Source organism: Cheilinus undulatus, linkage group 20 (genome assembly GCF_018320785.1).
Source record: "Cheilinus undulatus linkage group 20, ASM1832078v1, whole genome shotgun sequence".
Lineage (NCBI taxonomy): Eukaryota > Metazoa > Chordata > Actinopteri > Labriformes > Labridae > Cheilinus > Cheilinus undulatus.
This window is the reverse complement of record NC_054884.1, coordinates 20,482,489-20,509,200: the sequence shown is the minus strand read 5'-3', so window position 1 is coordinate 20,509,200 and position 26,712 is coordinate 20,482,489. Positions and strand designations below refer to the sequence as shown.

The window sequence follows — 26,712 nt, the reverse complement described above, 5'->3', positions numbered from 1 at the left end:
TGGTGTTTCACAAAACTAAGTTGCAACACTATTTGGAGTGAGCCCTAGTATCATCTCCAAACCAAATACCAAGTTCCATATAACGGGGAATGTCAGAGACAGGCCGCCAAGTGGGCGTCCAAAGAAGACAACACCCCAAGAAGACAATTTCCTCACCCTGTCAGCACTTAAGAACCATAGGCTGTCTTCTGAAGATTTGCAGTCAAGGTTTACAGGATGATATGGCTGACAACTCTCTGTCCAGACAGTGTTCAGCGGGGAGTCCAGATTCTGCCTACTGCAGTGGGATCATAGGGTCAAAGTGTGTTAAAGACGAAGAGAACATTATGGTGATTGCTGCACTGATAGAGTAACATCTCTTGGTGGAGACAGTGTGATGGTATTGGGCAGCATTTCCCTCTCTGTCATCACTGGAGGCAATCTCAATGCAAAGAGATATTGAGATGAGATTCTGCAAACAGTGTCAATTCCACATCTCCACAGTCCTGGAACAAACTCTGTCCTTCAGGATGACAATACTCACCCCCACAGAGTGAGGTTTATCAGAGACTACCTCCAGAATTCGAGAGTGGAGCAGATGCAAGCAGTCCTGACCTCAACTCCATTAAACACTTGTGGGATCAGCTTGGGTGGGCTGGTCATGCCAGTGGCCAACACAACCGCACTGGCTGACTTGTGACAAAGCCTGGTTGAAGAATGGGATGCAATCCTACAGTGGCGTGTGACCAGGCTGGTGACCAGCATAAGGAAGAGGTGCCAGGCTGTTGTGGCTGTGTATGGCTCTTCCACATGCTACTGAGGCTCATGTTTGTTAAATGAAACATTATTATTATTATCCCACAAATGCATGTTCCTTACAAATGTGGCACCATTTCAAGGGAAATAAAGACCTTCCAATGGTATAAGATTTTTTCCTAGAAGAATGCTGTTACAACAAAAAGATGATCTTCTCAACACAAATGTCCATACTTTTTGTAGTGTTTATATATCTGATCTTTTGAGATGTGTATGAAATATGGTCAGGGCTGCAAAAAAAACAGTCCTCTCTTCTAGTGTCCTTCCGAAATTTCTGCCAAAATCTTACATTGGAGTGAATGACAAAGTCAGTGATTCTTCTTTGAAAGTTTGGCTGTCCACCAGCAAAATGTTGGATTATTTTGCTTTGGCAAGTGGTTGAACAAAAGCAGCACGAGTCCATCTGTATTCCTCTGCCTTTTTCATGTTTGTGGAGTTAGATTTGTTGTTTCAGTCTGATTGTTGGTGAAGGTTACCAGGATACTCTCTGTCACACTGGTAGGTCTTGAATTCTAATGAAATAAACTCCAAATGGCTTAAAGAGCAAAAAATTGAATCAACCTTGAAAGGTTGTTGTGGAAAAAATGCTACATATTGAAATTACTGAATATGTCAGAAATATTTTAAAGATGAATGAATGGAGTTTCCAAGTGACTGCATGAATAAGGTTTAAGGGTTCGAATGAAGTTGAAAAAGTGTGAGGGAGTGACCTTTTTAGTATTCCATCCACATATTGAATTGTTCCAACTTTTTTATGAAAATACTGATTTTCTCAGAAAGTTTAAATGATATTTATGTGAAAAGATACTCTGCTATTTTCCTAACTGATCTGAACATTTTTATGTATGAATGTCTGAGTTGGTTGAATTTTGTAGAGGAAGCAAGCAAGTGGGTAGAATAATAATTTTTTAGCACATGACAACTTAGGTTGTGAATTCCTAGCAACATTCACAGCAATAAGAGGTTGAAGCAGTTGACTTAGGCAAATTAACAAATCAAAGAATGATGGTAGCCTTAATCATGTTGACTTGAAAGATGAACCAAGTGGAGAAGAAGTTGGGTTAAAGTATAAGAAAACAATTCCTAAAAGACAATTCGAAGAAATGCTAAAAAAAAATGTAGTTCAACAGATGGCTGCAGCCTGGCTTTGTTTGTATGTTTCTAAGAGAGACTGTGCAGGTACCTGCAGATTAAGCAGCGTAGCTCCCGTCCTCATAGCCTCACTGATCTCCAGGCTGTATTGTTGCCGGGGAAATCTGGGAGGGCTCTGGTTGTTTGGGGGCAAAACTTCAATATAAACCGTGGTAATTGATGACCTAAAGAGAGAAGAATAAAAGATAAAAGAGAATTGGGGTAAGTCAGATAGGACAGCACACAGAGAAACAGCCTGAAACAGAGAAGCAGATAAAGGAAGAATAGTAGCAGAGAAATGTTGGAGAGGGATGAGAGGAGAAAAGAGGGGAGTGAGCTGGAGGGCAGCACAAGAGGATGGCGGGTAACAAAGCAGAGTCAGGCAGGGCGAATGGTCTATTATTTAAGTTAAGAGTGGTCGGCCTGTGTTTGTTTCTTTGCACTTCATGCTGTGTTTAACTAATCGATAAGAGCGTGGAGTCAACAGTGAGAGAGCGCTGACGTCTTCTGCGGGGCTTAAGGTTTCTATTGTGCAGTTTGACAAACTTATCCTGCTGTTTTAGTGATTTATTTATGTGAAGGCTGGAGCAGATTTACAGAGAGAAAATCTTTTATTTTCTGTTCTTTTATCTCTAGAAAAATGTGTCTGTAAAGAGTGACACCATCTTGTCAGAGCAGTATAACATTATCATTTAATACAAGGATATATTTTCAATCATGCAGTCTGGACCCTTTTCTTCTTAACCATTACTTAAAGAAGAGTCCCAGTGACACATGATCTTTAATATCATATTTGATTTATTACTAATTAAAGGCTTTAAACACATACTCAGGTATCATTACAATGACTAATTATATGGCTGCGTTAAGAACTTGATCTAATGGAGCCTTCAGAGATACAGTATGTTATCAAACAAATGCTTCCAATCACAGACCACTGTTTGGGATTTGGCTCTAATATCAGACTCTAGAGGACTAACACTTATTAATTTGACATACCGTGAATAATTGAAAGGTTATGAAATTATGGCTGGTAATCAAACCTGAAAAGCATTATAAACTGAATGATGTTGTGGCTGATGAGGGACAGTTGGATGGGAGTAGTGGGCATATCTCTCAGCACTGTCAATGACATTTTATGGGCCTATTTTTATTACAGTTTAAACTTTGGAGTTTAGTTACTCTTTCAGCTCTGTTTCCACCAAGCCTTCTGGCTCAGCTTTGTTGCACTTGCGTCTCCGCTGTGAAAGTTGGAAAAGGTCCTTAAAGAACTGATGCTACTTTTTTTATATCCTTCTGTTGGGGTGCCAAGCCTACCTATCAGACCCTTAATGGTGGAAATAAACTCACTGCAGCTTGTTGATAGGTCAAAGAAGTCTTCACTTCCTGTGTGATACTGGTAATAATAGAAAAGCAAATACACCTGTCATGTCTCAGGAACAGCTGTCCTGGTTTCAGTCCCACATCTTAAACAGAAAAAAAGTTTGTCACCATCTCCCTTAGCCCCAGTAAACCAAGGCGTACCAAGGTTCTGTCCTTGGACCACTTCTCTTTCTCTCATAATTGGCAACCACGGCCTAAGTTTTCATTTCCTATGCCGATGGCACACAGCTTTATCTACACATCACACCACACATCTACTCGACCCCTTCCCTACTCAGTGGTTACCCGTCTACAAGAAATCAAAACCTGGAAGTCAACCAAGAAACTCAAAGTTGGAGATCTCATGCTTCATGTGGATGGTAGTCCATCCACCCATCCTTTGAGGTGCGAAACCTGGATATCATCCTGAACGCCACCCTGTCCTTCAAGTCCCACATTAAATCCATGACCCAAACTGTCAATCTCAGACTTTGGTTGAAACCCTAATCCATGTGTTCATCACTTGCAACAAAGCCCTGGACAGGCTCTTTGAGTGTCTACTCAGTTCAAGATGACAAGTCACAAGATATAGAAATGTGTACTTTGTGAACCAGTTAGTACTTTTATTTGAACGACAGAAGCTGGCTCCTGATTGGGTCCCATTTTGCCGTTGTTTAATAGACAGAAAAAAGCCTTAATAGAACAAGATAAAGGGCAGGTTAGGAGATGAAAGAGCTGGAACTCACTGCAAGCAAGATAAAGGTTTACAGTTTGGCAAAAGTTGAAGCAACAGTCTTAATATGTGCTAATACATTTTGGAGAAAAAACACAGTTACATATAGTTTCTTATTTCAGGGTGATAACTCCAAAAGTAATTAAGTTTTTCTTTTGAAAGTATAGTATGTAACATTGTAAATAAAGTTTTAAATTTAATACTATTTCATTTCTCTTTTCATAAACAGCTCTGGCTATATAGATATATTTTAAGCAACACATATTACAAACCAACCCGTCACATTAAAGACAGATGATTGAGGGGGCTGCGTAAACAGCTTCTGTCGATGTTTCTTTCAGAAAATATCGACTGGCAAATTGAAGATAACAATGTACTTACTGCAAATAGAGCTAAGACCAACAGAAAACAAAGTGGTGCACTTCTTCACTAAACATGTAATGATGAGGTTTTAAATTTTAATCATGAGCTATTCTTTAGCTGAAAAGAACAAAATGTGAGGGTGAGGATGTCAATGATGAATTCCTTCAAAAGAAGATCCACTTAAAGGGAACATCACTGTCTTCTTTTGTTTGGAACAAGTTGTTTTGGACACCATATTGATTGAAGAAAATGAATCACTCTGAGGTCACATTAATGGTTTAAAAGCTCTTTATCAGAGAATAAACAAATAATTTTCTTAAATGTAAAAAAGGACCACAATTCTCCCATAATATGCTTCTTCTCAAGGTCTTACTCAGGGAGCTTTAATAATATTCAGGTGCAAGCACACCTTTAATTTTCCTGCTCAGAGCAGTTTTCATAAGCTATCTGTACCTCAGAGCAGAAAAAGAAGAGTACAGTGAAGGTGGGGTTTTTCCATATGAATATGATCATCTATGAGAAGGGAGAGTTTATTGTGACTCTAGCCTCACAACACACATTAGAAATGTCACTGTTCAAAACAAAGATTCCTTAAAATGGTACAAACAAAGAAAAAAGAGAACAACACTTGGATCATTGTTGAGCAGCACAAGACTAAACTGGTGCCTAGAGATGCTGATTGGTCTACAGCACATTTAGGAAAGCATATACAGAGTGACAAAACCCCAGACTATTTTATCTTTAAGATAAAAACCTGTGTATAGGAGTAGTTATCACTGCACTGTTACTGATCAGTAAAATCCAAATCTTGACATTTGAGTGCAAAGTATATAAGTGACATTGTTGGAATTTGTTTTGGTGCACTGTAATGCCCATTGAAGGTCTCAGTGCAAATGTGCTGTTGTAATATACTGGATTTTAGAGAGGAGTCTGGCAGACTCTACATTTCTAAAGGCCACTCTCACAGACTGTTTATTGATGATGTACAGTGCTTAACAAATTTATTAGACTACCCTAACCCTAACCAAAGTAAGGTTTATGCCACTTCTGCCCTAAATTAACAGCATTGGTAAATACCAAAGTCATTTTTTATGTTTCTGCAATAGTAAATATACCACTAAGTAAAAGCTCTTTAACCCAAATGATATTTTTAAAGGTTTATTTTTGGGCATTTTGTGCCTTTATGTGATAGAGGAGAGGACAGTGGATGGGGTCGGAGGCGGGGGGGGGGGGGGGGGCGGTGGAGGGCTTCAGGCTGGATTTGGGCCCGGGCCGCCCGCGTACATGGGGCACGCGCCTTATCCATTCTGCCACCTGCGCCCCCCAAATGATATATTTCATGCTTAAATATAATTTCTCGTTATCCATGGATTTTCAAATTTACTGATTTACAAAAAACTGAAAAAAACAGTAAAGCACATTATTATTTCTTGATTAATATGTCAAATTATAGTTATTTACTTGCATTCCTGAACAGAAAAATTAGTTTTAGTGGTTGAATGTTATGCTTGATTAATTTCTGACTTCTCAGAGAAGCCCAGTGAGCCAGCTCAAATTTGGGTGAATTCAGTTTGAAATTCCTCATTCCTTTTCAAAACGGTAAAATGTGGAGAGCTTACTGAAAATGAAAGAGTCCGCATTAAAGCACTTCATGATGCTGGATGGTCTCTGAGACAAATATGACAGGTGGTCTCATAAATTTGTTAAGCACTGTACATCAGAAAAGACGTGTCATTATTTATCAATATAACATATTTTTAGTTTAAGAAATTTTTTTTGAAATTCAAATTCATTTATAAACAATGTCTGGCAGTTATATTCCTGTAATAACTACATTGCAAACATTACAGACTAAGAAACAATAATAAGAGGTCTAATCCAGGACTACACCAACCATGTTGGAATGTTTTCACTGAGGATTAGCTTTTCCCTGTAAGCAGACTGTTTACCCGGCCTTATTAAATGTTATGTAATTATGTTTTGTAGGTCAAGTTTTTTTTACTTTAAACTTTTGGTATCCAAACCATTATTTTAATCCTCAAAGCCAGCTCAGACACCATGAGTTAAGCCAGATTTTAGCTCAACTGCAACATTGGAGCTCATTGTCAAATCTTGGACCCAATCTTGGGCATCGAAAATGACAAATAGTCTTGTAGTATCACAAAATAAACAATGTATCCAAGACACCCCATGACCACGACTCCATAAGATTAGCATGTCATAAATTTTCTTACATTGTTGTCTAGTTTGACTGGTGGTGTTTGCAAACTGTATGTGGAGTATGTTAAATACTTAGCCTCATCTGTCACGGTGTTCTTCCATCATTTAGACTCAGTCACTGTATCAAACAATACTAGGACGGGCTAACTGGCTTCTTTTTTGCTGGGGGCTGATGTGTGAACTTCCTGTGAAGCAATGCACACTTCTTTTTAGAAAACTGCAGCCTGCTGCTGAAGTTAAATGGTGCTGAAAGCAGGTGATCAGGGCACTCTGTGAAAATGGTATACATACCAAGCTCCAAGCTTGAAAGTCATTGTTCTTTTAGATCCACTGTGAAACTACATTATCAAGGTGGAACCATTACATATTTGTGCTTTAAATTTTAATATATAGTGTTGGAAATATACTTAGCAACTGCTATCAACGGGTTGAGTCTTGGCTACAGCAACTGAATTTTTCTATCTGGTGGCTTGTGGCACATGTGTTGCCAGCGTTTCATTATCTCAAACTTCAGCAGTAGCAGCCGATAGATAAAATTCATGGAAATTTTTCATTTATGAGCACATTTACCATTGTTTCACTCTCAGGTAAGTCATGGTTAGTCTACCTTTAGTGGTCTAGACTTTATGGCTAATAATCAAATCCGAAAGGGCTACACTGACTGAATGATGTTGAAAATTGAAACTGAAAATCCAAGGTAGATGCATCTCAGCTAATGGTCTAGGGTTCATTTGCTCTTAAAATATTCACATTTTTAAAACAGCATCAACCACCATCAAATAACAATTTTATACAGAGGAAGTGTCCTTTATGGAAACTTTGCCTCATGTTTCCTGAAAGTTGTCTAAATCCCACAAAATCCTAAACTTTAAAGATCATTTGGGAAAAATGTTCCCATTTGGCTATGAAAGAGCTGCAGCTCAGATTTCCCTAGAAGACATTAGGAGACTGGCAAAACACACATGTTGTCATGGCAGTGTTACAAAGAGGGCTTTTGGGATGACAGCAGATGCTCACACTGAGAATGTTCCCTTTAGGACTTTTTGAGAGTTCCCTAGATAACAATCAGGGAATGTCTACTAACAGAACTCCTTTCACTACAAAGGACGTTTCTCTTTGGTGTCCTGTTGATCACATTAATACCAATTAGCTTAAAGGAAATGTGGAGGGCAATTGTTTGGCAAGAAAAAAATTAAAACAGTGTGGCCCTATAGGCGTCTGCTATGACGCTGAAGGTTCTGAAAACATAATGGGAGTATAGCGTAAGAACCCAGAGGGAACATTCTATAGTGATCTTAAAGTTCACTGAAAGTTTTAAGAAACTGATTTTTGACTGAAACGTTCTTGGAGCCCAGCAAGCTGTCCTTGAAGCCAGTGGAAATATGAGAACATTCTGATAATGTGCAATTTGTGTTCATACTAATTCTATCCCTAAACTAATTTAAACATAAAGGTATGAATAAGAAACAATGTCACCCCCAACCCGAGGCTGGTTCTCTCTCAATAGCAAAGTCACTGGAAATAAACAGATAATGAGATTTAAATTATTACCCATTCAAAAACCCAAACAATATGGAGGACTTGGTGCCCCAACTTTCTTCTCTACTGGATTAAGGTCTCGGCTTTGGCTTGGTCACTTTAGAACATTCACTTTGATGTCTTTAAACCATTTCTGTGTAGCTTTCGCTGTATGCTTCAGGTCATTGTCTTGGTGGAAAATAAATCTTCTCCAAAGCAGTAGTTCTCTTGGAGACTGCATAAGATTGTCCTCCAGGATTTTCCTACTTTTGCCGCCTTAATTTTACGCTCAACCTTTACAAGTCTTCTAGGGCTGGCTTCCGGGAAGCATCCCCTCCTCATGATGCTGCCACTGCCATGCTTCACAGTGTAGATGGTGTCTTGTGGTGATGTGCAGTATTTGGTGTCTGCCAAACATAGTGTATATTCTACTGGCCAAAAGCCACCATGTTGATGGGAGAAAGAACTTTCTCCCACTTGACAATAGAGTCTCCCACATACTTTTTGGTGAGCTCTAGTCAAGATTTTAAGTTTTCTGCAACAGTGGCTTTCTCTTTGCCACCCTCCCATAAAGCTTTGACTGGTGAAGAACCTGGGCAACAGTTGCTGTCTGCAGAGTCTCCACTATATCAGCTGCTGAAGCTTGTAACTTCTTCAGAGTGGTGATAGGTGTTTTGGTGGCCTCTCTCAACGGCTTCAATATTGATCCTGATCTAGGCAGATTACACATGTACCATATTCCATCCATTTCTTGATGATGGATTTAACTGACAATGGGGGATGTTCAGGGCCTGGAAAATGCTTTTGTTTTCATCCCCAGACTTATACTTTTCAATAACCTTTTATGTGAGTTGCATGGAGTGTTCTTTTGTCTTCATAATGTAATGGTAGCCAGAAATCCTGATTAACCAGTGACTGGACCTTTCAGACACAGGTGTCTTTATACTACAGTCACTTGAGACACATTCACTGCACTCGGGTGATCCCTATTTCAATGATCATGAGAAAACTAGCACCGGTTGGCTGGACTTCTGTTGAATTTGGTCACTCACTTTAAAAGGGAGATACATATTTATGTAACCACTAATTTTGCATTACATATTTGTATGTATGAAGCCAAATTATATTGACCATGATTGATTTATAAAATCAATTAAAGGGTAAGACATCCAAGGGGGTTAACACTTTTATATGCATGTAGATATCTACTATTGAATTTCTAAAGTGTTGAAGAAAAAACAAATTATTCTCATACTGCTTCATTGACATACATACGTAATCATGAGTTCTTATAAGTTACCTATCATTGATGTTTCCCGTTTTCCCTCTCATGATACAAGTGATGTAAAGTGTTCCTAACCCTGAATGCAAAATAAGACTCAGCAAGGTTTTAGTGTGTTTTCCTACTTGGTGAGATCGCCTAGATCCAATGGGGAGAGAAGGGAGAGATTAACTCCTCTCAAACTGGATCACTGACTGAAAAAGCCACAGAACCTCAGGTCTAAACAATAGCCCACAAAATCTGTTTATGCTTTCAACAATAAAAGAATAAATAGATAAAGGCTGGAAGAACGTGAGCCGCCAGTCAGAGTGAAAGCCAGTGTTTCAGAGAAAAGATTCAGATGGCATTATTGATGAAACCCGATTGAGGGTATGGAGATTATTCGGTTGTGGTTTCTACTGCAGCGTGGTCTATTTCTCTTCCTTTTTCATCCTAAAACTCTCTGCTTACCAATGAATGCAATACTTCTTTTTTATTAAAAACAAATGCAGAATATAGACATTAAAAACACTCACCTCCAACTAAAATTCCACACCAAAACCATGTAAAAAGTTGTATAAAACATTAAGATGCTTAGCTGTGAACTGAGCCTCTTGCACGTCTCATCCTCTGAACATCTGAGTCCTCAATCCGCCCTTCTGCACACAAAAACACCCTCCTCTGCTCCATTCATTCAGAGTTATTTGGTAGTCCAGCAACTCATTATTGGCTAAAATGAGTGTTTAGGTGAATTGCTATTTCCCTGAGTGCAATTTACCAGCTTGTTTATTCTACTCTGGACTCTCAGCATCAAATTGCTCCACTTGTCATTGCGAAAGACTTCTAAGAGTATATTAAACAATATAGAGCAGAGTTCCAGTTGTCCATCTCTCGAGTGCTTGACTATTTCTATTTTAATACAAATATTACCACTGCGGTGTTACATGGACCTTTGTAACCAAAAGAACATTTTTTGCTTCAAATCTATTCTTTCTCAGCTCATGCATGTAAGCACACTGATGTGTGCTGTGCTGTGTTCACTGTCAGAACTGTTTTGAGTGCAGTGCACAGCAGCACCGTCGTTGAATTGACCCAATAGAGACACTGCCGGGAGGCTGCAGCAGCTGCCTGCGTGCTGCTTTTTAAATTTGGTTTTTGGCCCACGACTGAGGCTCATTTGAATATACTTGATATGTTTGATGCTACTGCATTTTACCAGAGGCATTGATGTTTAATTATGTAGCTCGGACTCAAGTTGGATTCAAGTGACTGGTATCGAAAACTTCCCATACAAATTTATACTAACTAAAACTCTGACTTAACTTTGACGGCGTTTAGTTACTGTAACTAGGTAGACCAAGAGGGAGGTAGCTTGAACTGTAATGGCTATTTAATTAGTAGAAGTAGCATTAATACAACTGCTTCTAACTTTCCATCACTTGTACTAGTCTGGTGGCATTTTGCATTACATTTCACTAACAATGTTTACAGAGTTGCAACTTCAAGCCATGGTGAAACAACCAGTACCTTGCAATAATCACGATCTATCAAGTCACAAAGGTAAGGAAATCAGTCTGCTTCCAGGAAAAAAGCCATCTTTCATGAAAACAAAATAGCTTACATAACTCCCTTAGCTGAATAAGCTATGTAGATAATGGAGCTACATTGCTAATTGAGCTACACTGCTAACACAGTTAAAACTGAAACATAGGCTTAAGCTGCATAGCTAAACTAGCTTAAGCTGTCTTTTATAAAGCTAATTCAGCTATGGATTACATAGCCAATGGCGCTACCTAGCAAACGCAGCTGAAGCTACACTCACTACGTAGGGACTTTATCTATGTAGCTATGTTAGCTTTAGCTATGTTTACTACAGCTCACATTGCTAAGATAACTGAGCTACATTGGCGTATTTAGTAACGCTAATTACCTAGCGAGGGTAGGTATGTTAGCTTTAGCTTAGGCTAACAAAGCTAAAGCAATCCACTTTTTGTGTAACTACTTCTACAAGGAGTATATACATAATTTAGTCCTGATTAGACCTCTGAGCTTTTTCTCAGTTTTACTATCAGTTGTTTCTTAGTCTGTCATTTTGCAATGTGGTCATTTCATGAATGTGACGGCTAGACTTGGTTTATGAATACAATTGAATTTAAACTAAAACTAAAACTGGAAATATGTGCACTGGCAAATGATGGCAGTTCCTTTCTGAGATAAACTGTATATCTCAGATGGAAAGTCTGCGAGAGTGGCCCTCAGAAATGTATGGCCTGCAGCCAGACCTCTCTTGAAATAGAGGACCAACTTGTCAAAAATCGCTTCATCTATGGATGGAGAAGTAGCTAACGACTAGACACTTTTAGCTTGTTTACTCCACAGTCATGCCTGACTCACAAGAATTCTTGTTTTTAGTGTGGAGAATCTGGTTGTCGGTGAATTAATTTGTTTGTTTCCCCAAAGAATTCTGGAAAAAATTACGCCCTTTAGCATTAGCTGCTAGCGACTGAAATTATCAAAAATTAATTTAAAAAATGGAGAAAAAGACATTCAGTATTAGATTTGCTGGTATAGATTTAATCCTCAAAGTCCCTGAAAAGTCATTTAAGTTCCAGGCTTGCTAGAAAAGCCTCTGTAAGGAATCAAAGACATGGACAGTGTTATTGGAACTGCACAACAGCTAGCTTCAAGAGGAAAAAAGTAAGAGGCTATGTTCTATGGTTCAAAACTTTTAATAACCTGTCATTTCTTGGAACATCATGCTGAGAGGGATCTATAAGGTTCAAATCCCTTTCACAGGACAGGGCATTTCTGTATAAAGTTTGCATATTCCGTTACGTGTTGCTTCTCCTCAGGTACTCAGCTTCGTCCCGCAGTCTATAGACATCCTCATTAGAGTGATTAGTGACTGTAAACTCCCCGTAGGTGTGAGTGTGAGCGTGCCTGGTTGTTTGACTCTATATAACTGATTGGTGACCAGTTCAGGTGGACCCTGCCTCTTACCAAATGACATCTGGGATGAGCTCAACCTCCTGATGACCCCAAACAGGTTCAGTGGAGAAGTTCATTAAGGGATGGATGAACTGAAATGAGTTACGTTTGCAGAGTTATTGATCAGAATGACCTTGTTCTATTCACAACCCTTTTTGCACTCCCTTAAGAAAACAGTATAAAATTCTGCCTTCATCTCAGTCTCTATTTAGATATCTATCTTTCATCTGAGCCTTTCTCATCTGTTCTCTCTGTTGATGCCCTCCTTTTTCTTACCCTACACTCTTATAAAAAGTATAAATGAGACCCCGAGCACAGAGTGTTTGCTGTATTTTGAGCTGCATCTATCTAGGCCATGAAAAGGCTCTTCTTATTAGAATGAAAAATGTATAAGAAAGATTTTTCAACAGTTCAAGCCTCCAAACACAGAGAGTGTCGCTCAAATCTTGTTAGAGAAAAAGGCAGACACATCTCACTCTGGGTCTTGACCCATAGTGGTAATAAATTAGGTAGCAAAGACATAGATATTGATTTGTTATGCAGGTTATGCTTCCAGCAAAGATAAACAAGGGGTCTAGGGAAATTTGGGGACAATCTGCGAGCCAATCACTGGAACCACCTCAATCTGGAGTGGTTCACATTCTGTATTGATTTGGCAGCTAGAGAGCTAGGGACAAGCACAAGGAGGGAGAGGATTGTTATGATGACTGACAAATATAGAAGGAATGAGAAACCTATTGCAGTTTAAACATTTATGGACAAACATATAAAACAACATTTTTTTTCTACAAATAAATTATCTTCTTTGTTAAAGTGGATTTATTCCTTAGCAGGAGATTGATTGTAGGCTGATCCTGGCAGACGTTAATAAATTAGACTTGCCTTAAATGAACCTAACTGTGTTTGGTGTGCTGAAGCAGTATTGCAGCTCCTTGTTTCTTTACCACAGCTCTTAGCTCTGTAGTGCTGCATTATACCGCATATGTGAGGGAAAATTATAGCCAGTGTGTGAAAGAGAAAACGTGTTTGGCCAATAAGTTTTCAGAGCTATTGGCGATTGCCTTGTAGAAGAGAGAGAATTTGAACAAATATATAAAGCTGATCACAATGTACCAAGGGCACTGGCATGGTAAGTCGTTCCACTATTTGATCAGAGAAACTTTTTGAAAAGGAGTGAAGGTAGATAGTATACCTATATCTATACCAAACCATACCATACCATACCATTCCATTCCAAACCGTATCATACTATGCCATTCCATAAATAACCATACCATACCGTTTCATTCCATACCATACCATACCATACCATTCTATAACATACCATTCCATATAAGACCAAACCATACCATACCATACCATATCAGACCATTCCATACCATACCATACCATTCCATACCATACCATTCCATACATACCATACCATTCCATTCCATACCATACCCTTCCATACCATATCAGACCATTCCATTCCATACCATACCATACCATACCATACCATACCATTCCATATCAGACCATTCCATTCCATTCAATACCATACCATACCATTCCAAACCGTATTATACTATGCCATTCCAAAAATAACCATACCATACCATTCCATACCATACCATACCATACCATAAGATTCTATAACATACCATTCCATATAAGACCATACCATACCATTCCATACCATACCATATCAGACCATTCCATTCCATTCAATACCATACCATACCATTCCAAACCGTATTATACTATGCCATTCCATAAATAACCATACCATACCGTTTCATACCATACCATACCATTCCATACCATACCATACCATACCATAAGATTCTATAACATACCATTCCATATTAGACCATACCATACCATTCCATACCATACCATATCAGACCATTCCATACCATACCATACCATATCATACCATTCCATACCATACCATACCATATCATACCATTCCATACCATACCATTCCATACCATATCATACCATACCATACCGTTCCATACCATTCCATACCATATCAGACCATTCCATTCAATTCAATTCAATACCATACCATACCATTCCATACCATACCATACCACACCATTCCATATCAGACCGTTCCGTTCCATTCCATACCATACCATACCATACCATTCTATAACATACCATTCCATATAAGACCAAACCATACCATACCATACCATACCATATCAGACCATTCCATACCATACCATACCATACCATACCATTCCATATCAGACCATTCCATTCCATTCCATACTATACCATACCATTCCATATCATACCATACCATACCATACCATACCATTCCATATCAGACCATTCCATTCCATTCAATACCATACCATAACATTCCAAACCGTATTATACTATGCCATTCCATAAATAACCATACCATACCGTTTCATACCATACCATACCATTCCATACCATACCATACCATACCATAAGATTCTATAACATACCATTCCATATAAGACCATACCATACCATTCCATACCATACCATATCAGACCATTCCATTCCATTCAATACCATACCATACCATTCCAAACCGTATTATACTATGCCATTCCATAAATAACCATACCATACCGTTTCATACCATACCATACCATTCCATACCATACCATACCATACCATAAGATTCTATAACATACCATTCCATATTAGACCATACCATACCATTCCATACCATACCATATCAGACCATTCCATACCATACCATACCATATCATACCATTCCATACCATACCATACCATATCATACCATTCCATACCATACCATTCCATACCATATCATACCATACCATACCGTTCCATACCATTCCATACCATTCCATACCATATCAGACCATTCCATTCAATTCAATTCAATACCATACCATACCATTCCATACCATACCATACCACACCATTCCATATCAGACCGTTCCGTTCCATTCCATACCATACCATACCATACCATACCATACCATTCTATAACATACCATTCCATATAAGACCAAACCATACCATACCATACCATACCATATCAGACCATTCCATACCATACCATACCATACCATTCCATATCAGACCATTCCATTCCATTCCATACTATACCATACCATTCCATATCATACCATACCATTCCATACCATTCCATATCAGACCATTCCATTTGTTTCAATACCATACCATACCATACCATTCCATATCAGACCATTCCATTCCATACCATATCATACCATACCATTCCATATCACACCATTCCATTCCATTCCATACCATAGCATTTTATACGATATCATACCATACCATACCAAAGATATTCCTTTGTCAGTCTCACAGTGGGAAATCAACATGGATTTACCCCAGTCTATAACTGTACCAGATGTACAAAGGCAGGAATTTAGGGTGGTTATTTTTGGGACAGCAGAAAGTAGATGGGAAATATGGAAAGAGAAGAGAGTGGCATGGACCAAATGGTCAGACAGTTGAATGAGCAACCAGTCCACCAAGGTCTTTGGTTCAATTCAATATTATAATCTACTAGGGGTGGAGGAAAAAATTGATACAGCATAGTATCACAGTATTTTGTCTGGTGATATATCGTATCGTCTCATCCACCAAGTATTGATTTTTTTCAAAGCCACTGCTAATATGAACTGAAGTCTAAGATAATGAAAAAATAAAATCAATTTTTTGTCCAGTGAGATCGACAGAGGTGATGGTCATTAAGCAGAATAAAGTTAGTACAACAAACATGGCAGCACCAGGGGAAGGATATTAGGAATGCAAGAAGGGCATGAATGAGATGGACATGACACATGAGGTTTGCAAGAAGCGCTACATGAAAATAAAATACTGCAAAAATATGACATGAGGGCAAGACTAATGCTAAATCAGCTAAACAGTTGAGAAAATGGTATAGATCGCAATATATGGTATCACAATATTCACTGTATTGCAAAATGTTTAAAAGCGCAATAATATCGAATCGTGGCCGAAATATCATGATAATATTGAATCATGGGGCCACTAGTGATTCCCACCGCTATAATCTACCAAAACATGTAATAATGTAACATGTAATAAAATGTGTATTATTCCTGGTATTAATTCTTTATCACTATCCACATTTTCAATGTTTTTTCGGCTGAGAGCTGCTGATAATATACAAGACAAAAATGAAAAACAAGACATTCTTGGACCAACATGTACTGTTCAGGTGTGCAGGGCGGCCATCACCAAAAATTCAGCATGGAGATTAAAATTCCTCACATATCCTGTTGTTTTCTTAAATCAAATATTTATTCAGGGGGAATGATTGATTACAATATACATGAAGTTTGTTGGTTTACTTAATTTTCAGCTGAAAATCTCTGGCTGAAACTTTCCTGTGTTTGTGTCTAAGTTTTGCTTTTATTCTCTGCCACTCCTTTGAAAGGCATTGACTTAGGTTGTTTGTCCTTTCTACAAAGACACTGCAGAGCTAATTTATCCCTTTGTTGAGATATTGGAAAGGGCAAATTGTAAAGAAAGACACCCAAGTGTGTCTTGAGTATCAGCAAACCACAGGCTGTTGGTGAGGCAGGGGCCATGGCTCAGACTGTATTGTTTTGGTTTCATTGTTGGCACTTGCTCATGTTTTTTCCCTGAGTTTCCTTATGGCATTTCTGTATTCGCTGTGGCTGAGTGGTTCGATGGCTGTGTTTGCTTTTATTCTCAGATATCACAATATAATGCTTGAACTAAAGTTTCATATTTTCCTCGCTCCCTGTCAGACTGGTGCTACCTGATCAATACACAGAGTTTACCACACATTAAGAGCGGCTGCTTTTTGATGAAAAAAGAAACAAGTTGTGGGATACTTTGTGAGTTGGGAAAGTTGTCTCTGCATTGATTTAATCTATGGAGAGATAGGCTGGCTGGAAATAGGAAACAGGAGGCAGCAGAGAACAAAAAAATGTCATCTCATCACATCAGTCCTTATCTTTAAAAGTACGACAGACAAAATTTAGCTTCCTTTACCCTCAGTGGCATTTAGTCCAGATTCTAAGAGTGCCTAAATTTGCTTAAAGAGCAGCCAGTCTAGCTTCATTTCCCTCTCTTATTGAAGGTAAGTAGTAGGGAAGCACAATTTCACCACTTTTCATTATGTTTCAGTTTTCCTTTTTTCCCAGTTGTGCAGTATGCCATCCTCTCTTAAAGCCATTTCCTGCCATTTTAAAGTACATAGGTAAGATCGTTCTGAAAATTTAAGTGTTTCCTGAGGAAAAAAAAAGTGAAAATGTTGGAAGATAGAAAGGATAGAGAAACAGAAAAAAGGCAGTGAGTGCCTTCAAGTGTCTTAAAATGGGAGTGAAAGCTCAGGAAATCTCATGACCTTTTAAGCCTCTGCTTCAGGCAGACAAAGAAAGAGACTGATGAAGCAGGAAGAAGAAAAGCCCTCACCTTCGATGAGGCACCTGTCCATTGTCTACAGCCTCCACAGTCAAAGCATAGCTCCGTCCAACTGTGAGCTCCACACCCGGGGCCACGGTGATGATCCCAGTGCTGTGAAGACAGTTCAAACAGTATGAATGAGCACTTTAAGTCAATTATACCATAATAAAGGTGCTGAGTATGGCATGGTAAATTCTGTTAATTGCTGAGATCACCACAGAACTGATTGAGCCCTTAAAGCGCCTATAGAAAATATTCACCCCCCTGGGATGTTTTACCCTTTTATTGATGTTATTAATTAACCATGATTAGTACAATCTGGCTTTTTTTTTCTACAAAAAAAAAATAACTTTAACGTCAGAGTGAAAACAGATTTCTACAAAGTAATTTCAATTAAATAAAAATATGTAAAATAAAAAAGTGACTGCATTCATATCCTTCTCCTATAAGTCAGTATTGTAATTAAATCAACAATAATAATTTACAGATTTTTATGATCTGCCACAAAACTTTTCATTGGTAACCATCTTATTGACAATCATTCTACATCCTCTAGCATGGGTTGTGCCCAAAACATCTATTCAGCAAAGTATCCTAGTATTAGTTTCCAGGATAAACTATCAATTTTCTAATACCGCAAATTGATACTTTGATTGAATTAAACATGTCCTTTCATCAGAACAACCTCCACATCTATAGATGTGGCTGTGTCCTAGGCTGGCTCCAAGAAACTAAAGCTTCACTGAGCTTGTGAGAGAACAAAGATGGATGATTGACATACTGTGTGGTCCTTGCCCTTTTGGTACTGATGCCATAAATCTATAAATCCATATAACTGAGGCATTTTAGTGTCGTTTGTAACTGTAATTCTGGTCTCCTGTCCTATACCCACATAAAGTAGCAGAACTCAGACTTTTGGCGCAGACGAGTCACTTGAATAAGTCAAAGGTATAGATTTACATCTTGTGACAACGTACCTAATGGCTTTAATGCCACGAGAAAGTGTAAGCTACAGAACTTAGCCAAAATATGGCATGCCACAAATTACCAACATTTTTCAGACTTTGCTTCAAGGCGGATGAATGTAGGAAAAGAGAGCTTTGGATCATGTTTGGAAAGCCTGTGAAGCGTCAATAAGCATGAAAGCTACAGTTCTCCATCAGTGTCCCCACAGCATGTTCTCAGGATATGTTAATGTCCACAGTTCAGTATGCCCCTAAAAACAGAAAGGGGTCTTTGAAGGCCTAATATGCTACATTTAAAACATGAACAAAGCCGAAATCAAATATATCTACTGAGTAAATATGTCATGTGTAACAATGCTCTATGAAAGAGTTGAAATCATCTTCTCTCTGGGTTTGTTGTTCTCAGCTCTGTGTTCACACAGGCAGGACAGCAGTTTAAGCATCACACATGGACTAACATACTGTATGGACAAGATTATTCAGCCACCTATCCATTTCACCAAAAGGAACTGCAATGAGATTGTTTTCAAACATATGTACTTTAATATGGAGTTTGTCCCCCTTTTGCAGTAAGAACAGCCTCCACTCTTTTTGGATGGCCATTCATTCTGTAGAGCATTTATGAGGTCAGGCACTTATGTTAGACAAGAATGCCTGGCTCAAAATCTCTGTTCCACTCAGAGGTCAGCGCTCTGTGCTGCCAATCAGGACCTTCCACACCACACTCATTAAACTGTGCCTTTATAGTCCTTGCTTTGTGCACTGGGGCACAGTCATGTGGGGATAGAAAAGAGCCATCCCCAAACTGTTGCCAGAAAGTTGGAAGCATAGCATTGTCCAGAGTATTTTGGAATGCTGAAGCTAAAAGATTGCCCTTCACTGGAGACAAGGGGCCTAGCCCAAACCCAGAAAAAACAGCCCCTTACCATTGCCCCTTCTCCACCAAACCTCACAATTGGCACAGTGCAGTCAGACAGGTAACATTCTCCTAGCCTCTGCTAAACCCAGACTTGCTTATCTGATTCCCAAACAGAGAAGCATAATTTGCTACAGCAGGGTCATAACAAAAATAATAAAGATAATAGTTTGGTCGAGCAAACTTAGCTATGTTAGCCACATATGTTACCTAAAAAGCATATGTAGCTATGTTAGCATTAGCCACATTTGCTAAAGTTTACGTAAAGCTAAAGCTAATGTAGCAATATTAACTACATAGCTAGCAAGGCTACTTTGGCTGTAGCTAAAGCTAGTGAAGCTAAAGGCTGGCTCAGACTACACGAATTCAGCCAGATTTAAGCCCGACTGCGACGTCGCAGCTCGTTGTCAAAACTCAGGCCCGATTTTGAGAGTCGGGAATGACTAATGGTCTTGTAGTGTTACATAATTAACGATGCGTTTAAGACTCCTTACGATTCCTCACGACCACGATTCAACAAGACTAGCATGTCAGAATTTTTTGTACATCATCGTCTAGTTTGACACCCTGACCTGACGTCAACGACGTCCTGCGGTATAACAACAAGAGAACATTTACTCATTATCTTTGCATCATCATTTACAAGATTTACCACTTTTATCCCCTTTTATTTCCTAAAACTATGTGAATTTTGTTTTTTTTTCACGTTATCACATGCATACTTTAAGTTCTATCTGAAGGAGAGCCAGTCCATATTGTCCTCCTCTTGATACATCCATACTTATTATCCATAATCCAATCCATCATTGCTACTTATTTTCCTTTTTCGAGCAAAAGACCGCTACAATCACACGGAGCGCTCCTGTTATAGAGTGATTGACACTCTTTGGCCTGCCCCCCAACAACCTGTGAACTCGCACTCAGTCGCAGAGACGGTGGTGGCATCAGCATACGCTGAGCGGTCTGGATCACTCTTGTAGTGTGGCCAGGCTGTCGGCCAAGACGGGACAAGATTTTGGTCAAATAGTCTGACACGGTGCTGTCGTGAACGACCAAAAAATCGCGTAGTCTGAACCGGCCTTGAAGCAACCCACTGTCGGCAAAACTACATCTAAAAAGGGATTTATAGACCTCTGGTCTTTTTTCCTATCTTATTTATGAAATGTTTCTTGGTCTATAATGTTTACTGTAGTTATCGGAAATATCTGCCAGATTTGTTTATTAATAAAGTTGAAATAAGAAAAATATATATGTTCTGAAAAGAGAAATATGTTGTAGTGGTCTGCAAGAGGTGGCATCTGAGAGCTGTAGTCTGCAGGCAGATCCCACTCAACGTTTTGGTAATGGTTCAATAGTGAACAGAGTTAACTGTGGCCACCTCTGCACTACATTCATAATGATGTCTCAAAGCAAATGATGCATTTACCTTGATCCAATGAGAAAATCTCCCTGGTCACCTGCTAGAATCCGATAGGTGACCTGACCATTGGGACCGTCATCAGCATCAACAGCTGAGAGCTGGGAAGACACAAAAAACACACAATAAATACATATACAACGAAACATACCATTAAAGATTTGCTGCTACAGTTTATAATCCATACAGTTAATAGTGTTAGTGACAGAGTGTACCTGTATCACAGTTTCTCCTGCCATCATATCTGTAAACAGGTTGACATTATAGGAGACATTTGCGAAAGTCGGAGTGTTGTCATTGGCATCCATCACTGTTATCGTCACGGTAACTGGGATACTCTGCTGGACGCCGTCTGATGCTAAAAGCTGGTGAGACAAAAATGCAGAAAGAGAGCATAAAAAAGTGTATTTTTTTGTTTGTGACAAGAAATAAAATGTTCCTCCTTGTAAGAAATTTTACCGTCAGTGTAGCTGCAGAAAAAAGAAAAAAAAAAGAAAAAAAAAACTACATTTAGAGAATCCTGAGGTGGGAGGATCGTGTGCTCAGTGTTTCTTTGACACCTTGATAGCATCTGTTTGTTTCCTTGTTTGTTTTGAGGCCGAGTTTTCTGTGCTTTTTCAATATCAAACCCTGTTCTCTTTGGTTTATTTATATGTTTTTGTGGGAGCAATTGAAAATATTGTAAGTCTCTGGCTCTCCCTTGTGTGAACATTTTGAACTTTGTTTTTTGATGCTATGTGACCTTCATAAATATGAAGGTAAAGGACAATAAAACAAACAAGATGCCCTATTTAAATGTATGTCAAATTACATTATTCCCTGACACAATTTCTTTTCAAATTACTTTAAGACAAAGTCATTTCTGAGAGGAATTGTCTAAGAAAATCAAAATGTTGATCTGAGAGCACCATCTTGAAACTGTGACTTGGGCTTATTTTATTCGTTGCATTTTCTAGGGAAGATGACGATGCATAAATTATTGACCGCACGCATAAAAATGAAACTATGCTTCAGTTATATTCATATATAACTTATCTCTATGGATATCAAACAATACCGTGCCCCATATGGAGCCCTGTGGGACAATTTTTGAACATTTAAATAAACAAGACAATTTTCCTGTTGGGACAAGAGAAGTAAATTGGTTAAAAAGAGCATGACAAAGAGGCTGAGACACTCTGGAGTAAAAAAAACTCAGCGTAAAGCTAGTAGGAACCTGGAAGATTTTATCATTATGTATGACACAAGATATGGCCTGATGTGAGATAATTTGAAGTAATCTAGGAGAACAAGCTGGAAAAAACAATTTCAGGTGATCTTAACCCTCATGAGCGATTTTTAACTATTTTGGGCTCTAATTTCGTGCAGTGGTAATTTCATCCGCCACACCACCGTGCGCAGCCAATTTGGCAATTTAGTAGACAGGGCTGCGCCGAGATGGGTGTGGCGGCGCACCAGGGGGAGGTGTCGACAGATTCAGCATGGCGCAATGACAATTTCGTGCCAAAACACTGCGCGGAAGTTGCGCTGAAAGCCCGCCAGCTCCAACCTGGTCTATTCTAGGCGCAGGCGAAGCGTGCCCGGTGTAGTGGTAATTTGGCTGTCAGGCACGCAGTGCGCACACATCACCAAAACCTCACATGCAGGCTTTCAGAGTGTCAGGCACATTTCAATGCAATAAACAATCACAGCAACCACTATTTAATGTAACCGTCTGAACCAGCATATACATTTGTATCTATATAAACTGTCCCGCCACATCTGATGTCAGATCAAAGATGTTTGTCACGCGTAATTGAAACTCAACCTGATGGCAGCTGGGAGTGATAAAAACTAGCGAGTTCACATCTCTCAGCCAACCACAAACAGCCACGGCATCTGATATGGAGTATATATTCGTCTTCTCTCATCTCATGAAATTCAAAAGAAAAGAAAAAAGAGAGAGAAGCTCGCTGAATAAATGTAAGTCAGTTAATGTCTTGAGGATTTACCTGTGATTGCCCATATTTCTTTGTTTTAATCTTTATTCTTAACGTGATCTAAAAAGATGGAGTACATTATTGCAAGGAGGATGAGGAGGAGATACCGGGAGAGAATATATCACCAAAGGTTCTCCTATTTGGCGATGACAGAGCAGGAATGCAGGTGGATCACAAGCATGATGCCTGGATTAGCCTGCTGCTGTGTTTAATGTAATTGTCACTTCATTTTGTAATCCTATTCATGACACAGGAACAGATTACATCTGTCCCGCGAGGTGGTCCACACGGTGACGTGCATCGTGGCCTCTGATGCACAGCCCGGTGGCCACTGTGTGCCTTCTCCTTACATCATTGAACCGTTTTTTACATCGGGCAGCGGTTCTCAGAATATCTGGGCAAACTTGACTGACAATATTAGTAACTTCCTCCCAGGCAGTTTTAGCATCATCAGCCCTGGAGGTCTGTTAGCATTACCATATATTCTGGTACTGCGAGCTTGGACCTCCCGGACCAGCACATCAGTTTCCTCCTGGGAGAAGTTTGGCCGCCTGGAGCTGCTGCTGCTGTCTTCATCCATGGTGGTGGCGAGGTGAAATTGGCACTGCGCCTTGCCCGCAGCGCATTTAAAGGCAAGGAGAGGCGTTCATTTGATTGGTGAAGATTACACTCAGCTGTGTTAAACCCACTCACGCCTTCTCTCCTCCTTCTTTGCCACTTGCGCCGGCGGGAGGGACGGAGGCATAGGTGCGCCGCGCCGGACTGCGCCGTGCACGAAAATTGCAAAATGCCCTAGACACACCCCATTGGCGCGGTGTGGGCGCGGCGCACCTGCCCTGCGCCGCGCCTGCGCCTGGTCTACGAAAATAGAGCCCTTTGTCTCGCCGGGACTTATTGTTTTAAAAAGCATCAAAAACATCAACCCTATGGTGAACACTCAAGCTCTAAACATCCTTTTAGTAAGGACAGTCTGAGATTTAAGAAAATGTGTGCTGTAGTAGGGTCATTTGGTTAAAAAAATGTAATGAGACTATAAAGACAAAGGGGAAAAAAAACAGAAATTATAACTTCAAACTTTTTATTTGTGGTACACAGTAAACAATAATGACTAATGCTTTGCTTTGCACAAATTTGTTTTCCCATTTCTTTTGTAGCAAAAAATGAAAAAAAAAAAAAATCATTCTGTGACCAAAAGGCTTCAAAATATTCATGTAAACAAACAAACAAACAAACAAACAAACAAACAAACCAAAAAAAAAAAACAGTCCTTGTGCTTTTGTATTGGCTTCATTTGAGCCATAACTAGACTAGTTTTGACAAAGTATGACACAACAGAACAGCCTGCCATGCCCGGTCACAATGCATTGTGGGATACAAAACAGACAATACGGAGGATAGCATTAGCTGCTAGCAGCAGAAACTATAAAAAACAAATTTAAAATTTCCCAGGCTTGCTAGAAAAGCATCTGTAAGAGCTACAGATCACAGATAGCGTCATCAGAGCAGCAAAATGGATAGCTTCCAGAAGATAAAGAAAGTGGCTACAATTTATGAGTTCAAAAGTCATTTAACTCTTTGGAATCTGTGTCTCTTCAACATAGTCTGTCTCAGAGGGTTAAGGCCCTAAGATGGCACAGCATATACAGACACCTTTCTTTATTCTTTTTAATTTTTTCAGAATTAAAAGAATGGTCAGGCCAACGCTAGTATTTCATGTAAATATACCTTTATATCCTAACTCCTTTACCCTCCCCCATTGTCTGATTTTTTTTACATCTACTTCTTTGCACTGTTTTGTTTGTGACTTTTAGAGCTAAGGAACTGTTTTAACTTAACCAAGTCCTACTTGACTTTGTGCTACTCTTATTTCATCATGTGTTTGCTCATAGCTTATTACTTATTGAACAGACCTGAGAGCACTTTTAGTGTGTCAATAAAACCTTTACCATAAAGCTCATTAGAGTATTTTCTAAGTAAGTGGAGCATTTCCTTCCAGCAGTATTATTCGTCATTATTTGCTCCAGTCAGTAAACAACACCTGTGTTTTCTTGCCTTTTACACTCACATAGAAAAAGGAAACAAACATCACAGCCTTGACAATGACTAACAGACATCATCAACAGAAGCTTCTTCACTGATACCAATCTTCTCCACAGGCTCATCTGCCAAGAGGCTGATTGAGTCCTTTAAATGAAAACCATCCTCCGTGTCTCGCTCTCTCTCTCTCTCGCTCTACTTCTGAAATTTAATTTCTTCTGCAAAGCTTTCATGATGATTACTGTACACCTCTGCCTCTAAATCAATACTCCGGACCTTCTGCTGCTTCCCTATTTAACTTCCAAATAGATGCATGCATACAAAAGGATGCATAGGCTCATATAATACGCTGCACTCCCACACAACCGCACACGCAGGCAGAGGAAGCAGGTTGAACTTGACAGATAACTGACTGCTGTATGAATGCTGCAGATCAATAGGTAGATACACTGTGCTTGGCAACTGGCGGCCCGTCTGCAGCTCATCAATAAAGATGCTGCTGAATTTGATTGCACTGAAGGAAGAGAGAAATGAGGGTTTGGAGAAAGTGGGACAACAAAAGAAGAGGGGAATAAAAGAGGGAAGAGTGGACAAGAGGGAGGCTGCAACAGAGAGCACAAGAGAGGCAGACAGAAAGAGAGAACTGATAGAAAGAGACAAAGAAAGAAAAGTTAAAGTTTTGTTATGGCCTTTAGACTTGTGCATCAGAACTGGCTTGACTTTACAGTGGATTTTAGATTTTTTGCTTGGAGTTTTCTTTTGATTTCATGGTGTAATAGTAGCCAGGAACACTGATTAACCAGGGACTGGACCATCCAGACATAGGTGTCTTTATGCTACAATCACTTGAGACACATTTACTTCACCCAGGTGATCCCCTTTCACAAAGGGTAGGGTAGGATTGGGTGAAATAATGTATTCTTCTTTTAATTTTGTTTGTGTGTAAATCACTTTGTTCTACATTGTTTTGTGCTATACAAATGAAGATTGACTGATTTTTTGCTGCTAGGGCAATTGATTACTCAAACCCGTGCCATTAAAGTTTTAGATTAAAACAGTTTTAATGAAATCCCAAAGCATTTGAGTTTACCGTGAATGTATACGAGTCCTGTGTTTCTCTGTCCAGTGGCTGCAGCAGTGTCAGATATCTTTTGATTCCAGTGGGAGACACAGAGAAAAGATGAGAGTAGCTGTCCAAGGATAACTGGAGCTGCGGATCTCTGGTCTATAGGAGAGGAAAGAAGATGTTTAGAAAAACAGAGAAAGTATTACAAAAGTGATGTTTTTAATGTTTGAGCTTTATTCTCCAAGGAGAGTTTCTATATACATGTGTAAACATGCATTATTACATATGTAGTCCCACGATGGTTAAAATACATAGGTTGGAGGCATCACCATCTGTGCAAATGCGAGGAATAAACTAATATTTACAAACAGCCTATAAGTAAAATAGCTGATTTAAGGTCTGTCTTTCTTTCTCAAGACATAACTGTATTTGAATTCCTAAAAATTAAAGGAATACTGGTGTAAATAAGTAGAAAACAAATGCTCCCACATGCAACGCAGCTGGGAGAGAGTGCTTAGACAGGAAACA

General features: G+C 39.2%; 1 protein-coding gene across 1 annotated transcript in view; it reads right to left on the bottom strand.

Moving 5' to 3' along the window:
- The window catches only part of LOC121528360 (protocadherin-15-like), a 246,739-nt gene that overhangs the window by 148,092 nt on the left and 71,935 nt on the right, over positions 1–26,712 (bottom strand). The window contains exons 12-16 of the mRNA XM_041815789.1: positions 26,209–26,343; positions 21,318–21,467; positions 21,112–21,203; positions 17,814–17,915; positions 1,979–2,111 (exon numbers count right to left, since the gene is read on the bottom strand). Coding sequence (XP_041671723.1) covers positions 1,979–2,111; positions 17,814–17,915; positions 21,112–21,203; positions 21,318–21,467; positions 26,209–26,343 — 612 coding nt within the window. The remainder of the gene's footprint in view (positions 1–1,978; positions 2,112–17,813; positions 17,916–21,111; positions 21,204–21,317; positions 21,468–26,208; positions 26,344–26,712) is intronic.